Source organism: Eurytemora carolleeae, unplaced genomic scaffold, assembly GCF_000591075.1.
Source record: "Eurytemora carolleeae unplaced genomic scaffold, Eaff_2.0 scaffold323, whole genome shotgun sequence".
Classification (NCBI taxonomy): domain Eukaryota; kingdom Metazoa; phylum Arthropoda; class Copepoda; order Calanoida; family Temoridae; genus Eurytemora; species Eurytemora carolleeae.
The window spans coordinates 159,296-174,440 of record NW_019396331.1 but is presented as its reverse complement, the minus strand read 5'-3'; the positions used below and the strand labels follow the sequence as shown (position 1 = coordinate 174,440).

General features: G+C 33.4%; 1 protein-coding gene across 1 annotated transcript; it reads left to right on the top strand.

Annotated features, from left to right (window-relative positions):
• The first annotated feature begins 888 nt into the window (after positions 1–888).
• LOC111701077 (apolipoprotein A-IV-like) lies at positions 889–10,092 on the top strand. Its single transcript, XM_023472220.1, has 2 exons — positions 889–1,038; positions 9,733–10,092. Exons 1-2 carry the CDS (start codon positions 889–891, stop codon positions 10,090–10,092), a joined length of 510 nt encoding a protein of 169 aa, XP_023327988.1.
• The last annotated feature ends 5,053 nt before the right edge of the window (positions 10,093–15,145 follow it).

Genomic DNA, 15,145 nt, shown 5'->3' with positions numbered 1-15,145 from the left:
GGCCCATGGGGACACTTACAAATAGATCCCAGTCGATTGAAACGTTTCTTTATTGGGAACGCAAAAAATAACAAAAAAAGATTGCTTTAGGCATTAAATGTAAAACAAATTTCTATGTGGTTGCATCTATTGTATGACATAAACAAATTTTAACGATTAACGATTTTGATGATAATCTGGAATTTTACAATAACCTGCATAATTCAACCTTTTACATTATATATACAGATATGAACTGTTGTAAATTCTAAAGAATGATTTTNGAAGAAGAAGAAGAAGAAGAAGAAGAAGAAGAAGAAGAAGAAGAAGAAGAAGAAGAAGAAGAAGAAGAAGAAGAAGAAGAAGAAGAAGAAGAAGAAGAAGAAGAAGAAGAAGAAGAAGAAGAAGAAGAAGAAGAAGAAGAAGAAGAAGAAGAAGAAGAAGAAGAAGAAGAAGAAGAAGAAGAAGAAGAAGAAGAAGAAGAAGAAGAAGAAGAAGAAGAAGAAGAAGAAGAAGAAGAAGAAGAAGAAGAAGAAGAAGAAGAAGAAGAAGAAGAAGAAGAAGAAGAAGAAGAAGAAGAAGAAGAAGAAGAAGAAGAAGAAGAAGAAGAAGAAGAAGAAGAAGAAGAAGAAGAAGAAGAAGAAGAAGAAGAAGAAGAAGAAGAAGAAGAAGAAGAAGAAGAAGAAGAAGAAGAAGAAGAAGAAGAAGAAGAAGAAGAAGAAGAAGAAGAAGAAGAAGAAGAAGAAGAAGAAGAAGTAGAAGAGGAAGGTGACAATGATAAAGAAAAAGAAGACGAAGACAATTATACAGAAAATGAAAGGGACGAAGAAGAAGAGGAAGACGAAGAAGATAAAGAAGAAGGTAATGAGGAAGAGGAGGAAGAAGATGAAGATGTAGATGTAGATGAAGATGAAGATAAAGAGGAGGATACAGAAGAAGAGGATGATAATGAAGAAGAAGAAGAGGATGAAGAAAAGGATGAAGAAGAGGATGAAGAAAAGGATGAAGAAAGGGATGAAGAAGAGTATGAAGAATATGATCCCAGAAAACAGGACTCAGGTTTATGGATAATTTGATATTGTCATCTAGGAGAAATATCTCAGATTGTACCAGGCCTGTACAGTGAACAATGAACCTGTATAAATGCAGTGTGCAATATCCAGTGTAAAAAGTATATGCACAGTGTACAGTGTCCAGTGTACATGTACAAGTTACCATTCATTCTCTGTTCATTTTGTTTACCTAATTCTTTGCCGCTTACAAATAGTTTGATTTGGGTTATTTTAAAAATATTTGTATATTTCAAGAATAACATTAGGTATATGCTTGTTATTTAATATTTATATATTTCAAATAAAATATTAGCTACATGCTTGTTATTCAACATTTATATATTTTTTAAATATAATATCAGATACATACTTGTTATTTAATCTATCTATATATAAATTTGGCTTGTCTGTCTGTTTGTCTGTTTGTCTGTTTGTTTGTTTGTATGCAATAAACGTCAAAACGGCTGAACCGATCGGGCCCAAATTTTGTGTGGGACATCACGTGACCACAGGGAAAGTTTATGAATGATCAAAATTTCAAATATTTGTCTCCATCAAAATTCGATCTTCATTAAATTTTTGAAAATTTTGAAAATCCACGAAATTTTTTGTGAAAATCCGCGAATTATTTTTGTTTTGTTTTACGATGTACACAAAGAGAACATGTTCACAATTAATTTAGGAGATGGGCGCGAAGCGCCCTCTAAGGCTAGTATTAATATATTTTGAGATTATAAAACTTGGTTCATATTTACGATAAAGTATATTTACGATAAGTGATTACTTGCCTTAAACTGTATTTTTAATCTCCAAAATTCAAAAAATTTTGAACAGCACATTTTTAAGACATATTTTTTTAATTGGTCAGCACTCACCAGATAACAACTTTAAGCTTTGGGGGAAAATTATTTTCTAACAATCATTTATCTTTGATTTTAAATTTGTATCCTTGGTTTTTGATGAAGTAGAGTTTTAAACAACTATTATTTCGTGATTTTTAGCAAAATTCTTTAATCACGCTAATAAAACTCAATAATGAGAAAAGTTTAATACAAAAACAACGTTAAATTCAATCTCTCTCAGGATGTTATCTCTTAAAAACTTAAGACTTAGAAAACCAGAAAACTCTGAAATAGAAAGACGACTTTTAGAATCAAGTCATAACTTTTAAAAGTTCAATTAGCATAAACACAGCAATTGTGCAGTGAAAACGAACCCATTTCAATAAATTAGTGATTCTTAAGTGTTTAGTAAAACTACTTTTTTTTGTAACAACATCAAGTACTAAACTTAAGTATTGCTACATTGTCGTCTTTCTATTCCATTGTTTTCTGGTTATCACTGTTATATATTACCTTAGTTAAGATTGCTAAAAATTAAGCTATTTAAAAAAACATATTTTTCAATGACAATGGTTTACGTAAAAGTTACGCAGTACATTTTATAATAGCAAATTCAGTCGCTATTGGCAGAAAGTCCAATAGATAATTTGGCATTCAACAATTACAGGACACTAATTTGTGTACATATCTTTTCCTTGTCTTGGCTTGGGACGGATGGAAGGTCAGCCACAACAATTCTCATAATTTTCTCTTCCACAATGCTGCTGATCCTTGCATTTTTATCTTTTTAATTTGTCAAATAATATAGGTTATACTTTTTTTTAAAATTTGGCCTCGTTAATAATTAAATAAAATCCGAAATATCGTAAATTGTCTAAAACAGTGTTAATAAAAATTTAAATTAAAGTTTTAAAGTTCTATGCTCCAAAAGAATATTCTCTCTTCGTGATTTCCGAACTTGTGTGGAATGCGGTTAATTATCCTGAGTTCATAAAACTTAAAGATTTTTTGTAAATTTTGTCAGAAACCAAAGGATTTTTTCCTATTGGATATCAGGAGAAAACTAAAAGGTTGAGTAAAGGACAAAATAATTATTTGTATCTTAAAAGTTATCCATTACGCAGACAGAAGAGATTTAAGTTTCACGGTTCAACCAAACAATGATTGACAGCATACTTCGAAGTTTCATGAGATGGATAGGAAAGTTATTAGATTGATGATTAGGAAAAAGTTAAATAGATGGATAGGAAAATAGGGAGATAGATGGATAGGAAAATAGGTAGATAGATGGATAGGAAAATAGGTTGATAGATGGATAGGAAAAAAAGTTGATAGATGGATAGGAAAATAGGTTGATAGATGGATAGGAAAATTTCTAGTCAGATACAGTTTAACCCAGATATCGAAAGAATTTGTAAAAAGTTTTCTATTTGAATAATTATACGGAGCTCTTTAAAACCGTCCCGTTCTGCCTGTCTGTGTGTGTTCTGTACAGCTTGCTCTAGCTCCTTGAAAATCGGTCCGGTTTTTGAAATGTACCGGAGATTCCAGTAATTTATTCAATTACTGAGATTTAGGTTTAAAGTATAAAACCTATTGAAATTGTACTGTCAAGACGACATTTTATAATATTTATATAGATGAATAAAATAAAATTAGAGATGATGGCTAAGGAATAGTTAGATGGATAGGGATATAGTTGAATAGTTTGATAGATAGATAAGGATATAGTTGAATAGTTAGATAGATAGATAGGGATATAGTTGAATAGTTAGATAGATAGATAGGGATATAGTTGAAGAGTTAGATAGATAGATAGGGATATATTTGAATAGTTAAATAGATAGATAGGGATATAGTTGAATAGTTAGATAGATAAATAGGGATATATTTGAATAGTTAAATAGATAAATAGGGATATAGTTGAATAGTTAAATAGATGGATAGGGATATAGTTGAATAGTTAGATAGATGGATAGGGATATAGTTGAATAGTTAAATAGATAAATAGGGATATGGTTGAATAGTTAAATAGATGGATAGGGATATAGTTGAATATTTAGATAGATGGATAGGGATGTAGTTGAATAGTTAGATAGATAAATAGGGATATAGTTGAATAGTTAGATAGATAGATAGGGATATAGTGAAATAGTTAGATAGATAGATAGGGATATAGTGAAATAGTAAGATAGATAGATAGTGATATAGTTGAATACTTAGATAGATAGATAGGAAAATAATTTAAGCTGTCCTTATTCTAGATGTTAACCAATGTTCATTGTATCACGGAACATAATAATCACGGTTCATTTGCACAGTATGTTCTAGACTGCAGTACAGTTGGTACAGGCACAGTGTACACTGTACAGTTAATACTTGTTCTTACAAGTAAACCGAGAAGTAAGTATGTTCTAGACTGCAGTACAGTCGGTACATGTACACTGTACACTGTACAGTTTGTACTTCTGAGCCCAAAACTTAACACAGGGTATCGTTAATAAAACCAGTTTTAAAACCCGGGTTTCATGAATAAGGTTAGACAGTTTTGTGAATATCAATATTTTTGTTATGAAATATTATTTAATTCAGTTTGTTTATATTCTCCATTTTTTAAGCGTTAAGACCCCAAAAAGGAAACTCCGCTAACGGAAATTATTTTAGAAATCATTAACAATGCCAGGTATTAACTTGACCTTATCGATATATCGAAAAATACCCGCAAACATCAAACAAAAACATCAAACCCATCTAAAAACACCAACATACATAAAATTCTATATATTATCTAACAAATAAGCGGGGGAAAAACAAAAGACAACATTTACAAACATCAAATTGCATTAAAAAATCTTTTTTTCTATTTTACATCCGTTCGTTCTTTTTTTCAACCGTAAATTTATTTTTATTATCGGCTATTTCTCTTATAAATGATTTAAAAACTTAACTATTTTTGCTGTTCTTTATCGGACTCTTCCGTTACTTTGTAAACTTCCGTTATTTTGTAATCTTCCGTTATTTAATGTAAACTTCCGTTATTTTGTAAACTTCCGTTATTTTGTAAACTTCCGTTATTTTGTAAACTTCCGTTATTTTGTAAACTTCCGTTATTTTGCAAACTTCCGTTATTTTGTAAACTTCCTTTTCGTTTACTGAACGTTGCCCATCCATAGTTAGCGCTGGTTAGTGATGTTCCATGCATCGAAGGGAATGCCCGATTTACTACGGTACCCTTTAAACTTTTGACTAATCAAGGGTCACGGGGACTTCTTCTTATTTGTGAAACGCTTTTAATTAGTTTGTAAATAAGAAAAAAATTCGCAGAAAATAAACTTTTGAATTTGAGTTTTTGAAAACAGCATTGAACATAGAATATTGGGGATGATTTTTTTAGAAATATGGTCATCTACATTGAGTTCACACTTTACGCTAGCGTAGTTTTCAGGCGATTTGAACACATTTATAAAGATAAATACTGCCCTCGTTGATCAGTCAAAGGCTTGTTGTAAATCAGACTGTCCCCTCTTTGCAAAGAGGATTACTAGAAATTACGCTTACAGTCCCTTTAATGGTACAGGGTGTCCCAATAAACATGGGAATTCAGTGACGAATTCTATATCGTCTTTTTAAATAATTCTTTGATTTAGAATAGTGATACCTACTGAAAAGCTGTAATCTGTAAGAGTTTCGTCTGCTATGTTCACATTTTGTTTGTTTATGTTTTGACTGCATACGGTTGTACTTTGTAAAACAAGAAAATTGCAGTATACAAACAGAGTAAACTTGTCCGTCTTCTCTGTTCATCTTGCGGAGACATTATAGACACATCTTTACAGTCTCTTACCCTTTTCATAAAATAAACTCTAGCAGACATAATAATATTATGGCTTTTGAAATTAGGTATTACAGTGCTAATTCATAACAAAGACGATATCGAATTCGTCACTGAATTCCCATGTTTTTTGGGACACCCTGTAGTTAAGTATGCATAGATAATTATATAATTAGATAATATTGTCTGGTTTATTAGGTTGTAAATGTAAAGTGTACAGTGTACGCTCTAATCATGGCCCTAGGGTTCTGCACATATAAGCACTGTAGTAAAGGGTGTCCTAATCACACAACCTTATATTATAACAGAAAACTAGCTTGAGAACCTAGTGTTGCCCACTGCCCAGGGTAGTCATAGTTAGTCCGATCCTTTACCCGCGCGCTGTCTTAAATTACGATTTTAGCTTTTTTTCCGCTGTAACAGTAGAACCACTTAATTTAGCATCTCGAAACCAAGCGAAGAACATTACCGTGATTCTCTCGAGTTACCATATAAAAATTGAGGCAAATCGGTGCTGGGGTTTCTAGTTATGATCGGACAAACAAACAGACAGACAGAGATTACAACTTTTAGATACTCCATTTGCACAAATTACTGTATTTCTTGTTTATTCTTAATTAGCTCCGCAAATACAATTGAATTCATACAAAGTGTTCACCGTAATGTTTACAAATGAAAATAGTTTTAAAAATTTAAATTTTTAACAATTCTGTGTTCTTCTTTTTTCATAACGTCATAAATAATAGGCGTTGGGAAAATGTCTTTCTCTAATCTGTGCGAAGAGTGTTGAATGTTCGATTTTTAAGTCTTTTGTGTAAAAGAGATTTTTTGAATACCCTATTCATTGTCTAATCAAACCCCTTGGGACCCTTATAACCTTAGGTGAGAAAAAGAAAAGGGGGGAATTATTCATTTATTACTTTATATTCACATAAATATATTCTCTGGTATTCTTGCTCTTTGGTTTCCTTGTTCTCTAGTTTCCTCGTTCTCTGGTTTTCTTGTTCTCTGGTTTCCCTGTTCTCTGGTTTTCTTGTTCTCTGGTTTTCCTTGTTCTCTGGTTTCCTTGTTCTCTGGTTTTCCTTGTTCTCTAATTTCCTTGTTCTCTAATTTCCCTGTTCTCTGGTATTCTTTTTCCTAGTTTCCTTGTTCTTTAGTTTCCTTGTTCTCTAGTTTCCTTGTTCTCTAATTTCCCTGTTCTCTGGTTTCCTTGTTCTCTGTTTTCCTTGTTCTCTAGTTTCATTGTTCTCTAGTCTCCTTGTTCTCTCGTTTTCATTTTCTCTGGTTTCCTTGTTCTCTAGTTTGTTCTTATTTCGAAGCGTTAAGGTTCCCAATGTGTTTGTCTGGCTCTCAAATTTCTCTTTACTTTATGTTTTCTAGGTTTTGTTCTTTCCTTCTTTCTTAACTCGTTCTCTTTTCGTTGTTCTCTGGTTTCCTTGTGCTTTTTCTTTTTTAATTTAAGTTCTCTTGTCTCCGTGTTCTCTTTTTCCTTTTCCCCTATGTTCTCTGGTTTCCTTGTCTCTGGTATAACTGGACTCGGATATATTCAGTCTAAGACTAAACTCCTATCTGTAAACATGCAACCAGATATTGACAGACAGACAGACAAACACATACAAACATCATTATAGATAAAAATACTTTACGATCGACAAGTAAGATTTATAGGATTTAAAATCAGAGAAAAGAATGAAACATTATAGGAGAAATATTTGGAATAGATAAGATTTTTTAAATGACAGTTTAGTAGAAAAAAGTAAAATCGTTCCGTTAAAGTAAATTATTTAATCGTTCAAGGCATTAAATCAATGGCATAAATTTCTGCCTGGATTCGGAGGCTAAAATTTAAAATTTTAATGAAATAAGTCTAAATTGAAACCGAAAAGTTAATCTAACTTTTATTTCTGTTGTGAACCGACTGCGTAGCTCAACGGACATAATTGGACAAGGTAAATCATATTAGTAGGGACAAGGAGAATACAAGGTAGGGCAACACGATACAGAAAAGGTAGAGCAAGATAATAAAGGATAAGGTAGGACATGGTAGAAGAATTAGGACTATTTAGTACAAGGTTAGGACAAGGTAGGACAATGTGGGACAATGTAGGACAAGTTAGGACAATGTAGACAAAATAAGGAGAAGTAAAGACAAGGTAGGACAATGTAGACAAAGTAAGGAGAAGTAAAGACAAGGTAAGGACAATGTAGACAAAATAAGGAGAAGTAAAGACAAGGTAGGACAATGTAGGACAAGGTAGGACAATGTGGGACTATGTAGGACAAGGTAGGACAATGTAGACAAAATAAGGAGAAGTAAAGACAAGGTAGGACAATGTAGACAAAATAGGGAGAAGTAAAGACAAGGTAGGACAATGTGGGACAAGGTAGGACAATGTAGGACTATGTAGGACAAGGTAGGACAATGTAGACAAAATAAGGATAAGTAAAGACAAGGTAGGACAATATAGGACAAGGTAGGACAATCTAGACAAAATAAGGATAAGTAAAGACAAGGTAGGACAATATAGGACAAGGTAGGACAATGTGGGACAATGTAGGACAAGGTAGGACAATGAAGACAAAATAAGGATAAGTAAAGACAAGGTAGGACAATATAGGAAAATGTGGGACAAGTTAGGACAATGTAGGGAAAGGTGGGACAATGTAGACAAAATAAGGAGAAGTAAAGACAAGGTAAGGACAATGTGGGACAATTTAGGACAAGGTAGGACAATGTTGGACAATTTATGACAAGGTAGGACAATGTGGGAAAATTTAGGACAAGGTAAGGACAATGTGGGACAATTAAGGACAAGGTAGGACAATGTGGGACAATTTAGGACAAGGTAGGACAATGTACACAAAATAAGGAGAAGTAAAGACAAGGTAGGACAATGTGGGACAATGTAGGACAAGTTAGGACAATGTGGGACAATTTAGGGAAAGTTAGAACTAATTAGGATTTAATAAGAGAAGGCAGGACACGGTCTAAAAAGGATAGACAAAATGGGGAAAGGTGTTTACAGATGAGGTGAACGTACCAAATGGATTATGAAAAATTTATCAGACAGAAGGACAAGCTTTAATAAGCAAGGATAAGATAGAACAAGATTGGACAATATAGGACAAAATAAAACAAGCTAGTACAAGTTAGAACAAGCTAGGACAAACTAGGACAAGCTAAAACAAGCTAGGACAAGCTATGAAAAACTAGGAAAAGCTAGGACAAAGTATAACAAGCTAGGACAAGCTATGACAAGCTAGAACAAGCTAAAACAAGCTAGGACAAGCCATGAAAAACTAGGACAAACTATAACAAGCTAGGACAAGCTAAAACCAGCTATGACAAGCTATGACAAGCTAGCACACACCAGAACAAGCTCGAACAATCTATGACAAGCTATGGAAACAAGCCAGAACAAGCCAGAACAAGCTAGAACAAGCTAGAACAAGCTAGAACAATCTAAGACAAGCTATGCAGACAAGCTAGAACAAGCCAGAACAAGCTAGAACAAGCTAGAACAAGCTATGCAGACAAGCTAGAACAAGCTAGAACAATCTATGACAAGCTATGGAAACAAGCCAGAACAAGCCAGAACAAGCTAGAACAATCTATGACAAGCTATGGAAACAAGCCAGAACAAGCCAGAACAAGCTAGAACAATCTATGACAAGCTATGGAAACAAGCCAGAACAAGCCAGAACAAGCTAGAACAATCTATGACAAGCTATGGAAACAAGCCAGAACAAGCCAGAACAAGCTAGAACAATCTATGACAAGCTATGGAAACAAGCCAGAACAAGCCAGAACAAGCTAGAACAATCTATGACAAGCTATGGAAACAAGCCAGAACAAGCCAGAACAAGCTAGAACAATCTATGACAAGCTATGGAAACAAGCCAGAACAAGCCAGAACAAGCTAGAACAATCTATGACAAGCTATGGAAACAAGCCAGAACAAGCCAGAACAAGCTAGAACAAGCTAGAACAAGCTAGAACAAGCTAGAACAAGCTAGAACAATCTAGGACAAGCTAGAACAATCTAGGACAAGCTATGCAGACAAGCTAGAACAATCTAGGACAAGCTATGCAGACAAGCTAGAACAATCTAGGACAAGCTATGCAGACAAGCTAGAACAATCTAGGACAAGCTATGCAGACAAGCTAGAACAATCTAGGACAAGCTATGCAGACAAGCTAGAACAATCTAGGACAAGCTATGCAGACAAGCTAGAACAATCTAGGACAAGCTATGCAGACAAGCTAGAACAATCTAGGACAAGCTATGCAGACAAGCTAGAACAATCTAGGACAAGCTATGCAGACAAGCTAGAACAATCTAGGACAAGCTATGCAGACAAGCTAGAACAAACCAGAACAAGCTAGAACAATCTAGAACAAGTAGAATAGGATATGGAAGGGAAAACACGGTAGGGCATGGCAGAATTGATGCGTCAAGGTAAGAGAAGAAAATAATGAAAGAAAAAAACATCAAAAAAGAAAAAATATGATTAATTAAGAAATGCAGGAAAATGTAAATTTCTACATTGAGACCGTTAAGAAAGGCAACATCGTTAAATGTTAACTCGGTTCTTTCAGATCTAAATTTGTCTTCAAAATGAAAGCTCTAATTTTAGATTTACATAAGAACCTGAAAAAGTGAGTATCTATATAAATAAAGTAGTAATCTCTGTTTGTTTGTATGTTCAATCATAACTACTCATTTGCCTCAAATTGTGATTGGGGAACTCGGGAGAACCAGGGGAATGTTCTTAGCTTGGTTTTCAGATTCTGTTTCTCCAGGTTTGTTTGAAAAACTACGCCAAAACGACAAATAAAAGAAAACTGCAATAGTCATTGATTATCTGAAGTCAAATTCGGATTTTTGAGATGTTTATGACGGATTGAATATCAAGAAATATTCCAAGAAATCGGAAATACAACTTTGTATTAAGAATGTTTGATCATTGCCAATATCGAAACATGAAGGAAAAGGATTTACAAATGTAAAATTAAAGATACAAAAGTGTTATCAACTTTTTGAGTAAGAACCAAAAAATATGGGAATTTTCGTTATTTTTCACTTCTGATTTTGTAATTTTCCAACTAAACTATTTCTAAATTAGTGCCATGAACATCTATATATAAAGTTGTAATCTCTGTTTGTCTATCTGTCTGTTTATTTGTCCGATAATAACTCAGGAACCCCTTGATTTGCCTCAAATTTTGATTGGGAAACTCAGGAGAACCAAGGGAATATTTTTGCTTGGTTTTGAGATTCAAACTTGAGTGGGTCGACTTAAATAGCGAAAATTTATTTCCCCGGTAAAATCGTTCAAGTGTGGGTAATCTTTTAGTAACCTGGGCAGCGCTGGGTTCACAAGTTAGTTTTTCTTTTAATCACTTCCAACTATTGACAATTACACGAAAGGAAGAACGAAGACAACATTAATTTCAACGTTTTTTGGTTCTAGCTCTGTAGTGTCAGTTTATATTTTTTAACTCATAAGTTCAAATAATATATATCTAAAATATACATATTCATATAAAAAATACATGATACAGGGCGCGTGCAGTATTTGTAGACCAAATTGAAATATCTCTAAAACTGACAAAAAAAATTTTAACCCAAATTTTTTAAAGGATGTTTCCTTGTTTTTATGAATTTGTTTATCCAATAAAATCGCCTCTTGCATCGACGACCTCTCTGGCCCGGGCTGTAAAGCGCGTACAAGGGTTCATGTATTACGTTTGCGCCTGGTATGTCCCCAAATACCTTCACCATGGAGGATGAGGGACTGTGTGGACTGTTGATGTCTTCTATTCACATCCAACCGGGCACAGGACCATATTTGTCGAGCCAGGGCCGGGGTCCAAAAATCCCAGAATTGTGAATTTGATAATCACCAGGAAAGTGTGTTTTTCCCCATGACCTCCCCTCCAGGTACACTAAGGCCTGGTGCAGTTACTGCTGGGACTACTGGACCCTGACCTCCCCTCCAGGCACACTAATGCCTGGTGCAGTTACTTCTGGGACTACTGGACCCTGAGCTCCTTTGATAAGAACTCTTGGACTGTTTTGTTGCTGTTGCTCTGAAAACCATTTTAAATCATTTTTAAGTTTTGGCCGGTTTTTCTTTTCGAATTGACGGATTTAAAAAAAAACAATTCCAACTATTTTCCAGGAATTTTTTTCCAATTTTATTATTCCATAAACCCTACCTGGGGTCATGTGAGGTCACACACCAAAATTTGGCCCGATTGGTTCAGAAGTTTTGGCGTTTATTGGACACAAACAAAGTATATACATAGAGTTAAACAAAGAAATAACCTTTACAAGAAAAAGTGTTGAAAACATTTGAATAGAGTAATATTCAGGTTTTAGTTTAAGACTATGATTTGATCAATTATTAAATTTAAAGAGAAACTGTATATTGGATATTTTGAAAGATCACGAAATCCTAGAAAGTTGGAACAATTTATATTTATCTTACTGCACAGTTATGACAAATAGCGACAACATAGTTGAACTATGAACAGCTAGTTGAACAACTTCTCGATTGCTTATTTTTAAAAGCGTTCTAAAATATTTTAACTTTTCCAGTCTTTTGATTATCCCGTAAAAGAGCTGAAAAAAATGCAATTTAGCAAATTCTAATCCCGGCATTAATTCTTGACGACTAGTAACAGTAAAGCATTGAGTATACTGTACACATATAGTACAATTTATAGAACCTTGTCTGCACTGTACAATATAAAAGAACATTTAATGTACTGTACATTACAATAGTACCTTTGTGAACTGTACTACAGACAGTAGAACTTTTAGTGAAAGATACTGGCTACTCTCTAAACCATGGACACTGGCTACTCTCTAAACCATGGAGATCAACGAGGCGTGAAGCGCCCCTCCCCGGGAAGGGTGGAGATGCATGGCGCGCGTCTGAAGCGCGGTCAGAGTTGTCATGTGACACGTGGGGATCAGGACAGTAGATTCTTTTCTGAGCTGTGCATAAAGTAGAACCTTTTGAGAATTGTATAAAACAATAGAACCTTTTGGAAAATGTACAGTACAGTAGAACCTTTTGTGAAATGTACAGTACAGTAGAACCTTTTACAGTACAGTAGAACCTTTTGTAAAATGTACAGTACAGTAGAACCTTTTGTAAAATGTACAGTACAGTAGAACCTTTTGTGAAATGTACAGTACAGTAGAACCTTTTGTAAAATGTACAGTACAGTAGAACATTTTGTAAAATGTACAGTACAGTAGACCCTTTTGTGAAATGTACAGTACAGTAGAACCTTTTGTAAAATGTACAGTACAGTAGAAACTTTTGTAAAATGTACAGTACAGCAGAACCTTTTGGAAATTGTACAATACAAAAGAGCCTTTTGTAAAATTTACAGTACAGTAGAACCTTTTGTAAAATGTACAGTACAGTAGAACCTTTTGTAAAATATACAGTACAGTAGAACCTTTTGTAAAATGTACAGTACAGTAGAACCTTTTGTGAAATGTACAGTACAGCAGAAACTTTTGTAAAATGTACAGTACAGTAGAACCTTTTGTGAAATGTACAGTACAGTAGAACCTTTTGTAAAATGTACAGTACAGTAGAACCTTTTGTGAAATGTACAGTACAGTAGAACCTTTTGTAAAATGTACAGTACAGCAGAAACTTTTGTAAAATGTAAAGTACAGTAGAACCTTTTGTGAAATGTACAGTACAGTAGAACATTTTGTAAAATGTACAGTACAGTAGAACCTTTTGTAAAATGTACAGTACAGTAGAACCTTTTGTGAAATGTACAATACAGTAGAACCTTTTGTAAAATGTACAATACAGTAGAACCTTTTGTAAAATGTACAGTACAGTAGAACCTTTTACATTAGAACCTTTTGTAAAATGTACAGTACAGTAGAACCTTTTACATTAGAACCTTTTGTAAAATGTACAGTATAGTAGAACCTTTTGGAAATTGTACAATACAATAGAACCTTTTGTGAACTGTACAGTGATAGGGTGGAGAGTAAGTTCTTTCCTAAATTTAGCCTTGTTTTATTTAATACATTGGACACCATAAACTTAACTAGTGAAACAAACAACATGGACTAAACAACAAGTTAAAACACAGCGATCTATACAGATACTAAAATTATGCATCAACTATTAAAACCGCAACGACTTTAAAGTGTCGCCTTAGTTGTCAAAGCTCCAACACTGAATATTAAGACTTTAAAAGTACAAATTTTCATTGTTAAAGGATATTTGGCAAAATCCTGATAGATTCCAGTTTGTGCCTTTTTGTTCTCAGTCAAGGCAATAAGGAAGAAGGAAATTACAATTTATCTAAACGGCTGCAGCGTAAAACAGATAAAAATGGATTTTACGACATTGTGGCTTAGCTCTAGCTATAGACAGGGTTTACCTCAATCTTTAGAGAAAGATGACCTTACAGATTTTATTCATTCTTATTTCGCATTTTCACTAAAATTATAAGAGGAAGAGAAGATAAAATAAGACCAAAGAAGAGAAGAAAAAAAAGGAAGAAGAGGAGAAGATAAAAAAGAAGAGAAAAGAAGAGGAGAAGATAAAAAAGAAGAGGAAAGAAGACGAGAAGAGTAAAAAGAAGAGGAAATAAGAGGAGAAGAAAAAAATAAGAGGAAGGAGGAGAAGAAGAGTAAAAAACATAGTAAAGAGGAGGAGAAGGGTAAAAAGAAGAAGAAAGAGGAGGATAAGAGTAAAAAGAAGAGGAAAAAAGAAGAGAAGAGTAAAAAAGAGGACTGAAGAGAAGAGGAGTATAAAGAAAAGAATAGAAAAGAAGAAGAGTAAAAAGAAGAGGAAAGGAAAAGAGAAAAAGAAGAGGAATGAGGAGAAAAAGAATAAAAAATAGAGGAAACAGGAGGAGGAGAGTAAAAAGAAAAGGAAAAAAGAAGAGAAGAGAAAAAAGAAGAGGAAAGAAGAGGAGAAGAGTAAAAAAAAATTGTGAAATAGAAAAGCTTGATATTAACGTTCCTCAATTATTCAATCAAAAATCAATAAAAAATATTTACCTTATAAGTATTTTTTATTTATTTATTTATTTATTTCTAGGAAATCTAATAAAAAAATTTGTGTCGGAAAATTTTTATCTGATCTCCGCAGTGTACAAACATTTGTATCTTTATTTTTTTTTAAAGTAAAGCAATGCAAAATATTAATATTTTTTCTCTAATTTATTAGCCTAATACCGGGTTCAGGATATATCTCGTATAAAGCGTGATATGAAAATACTTCGATATTCGCTGCAACATGCATATTTTCTGGTATATTTTTTGAATTTCATTATTTTTGAAAAGGTTCAATTTTTAATTATCGGGTCATAATTTCTGTTTTTGGAAGTATACACAATATACACATTAAACAAAGAGTATTTTATGAAAGAATATTGAATA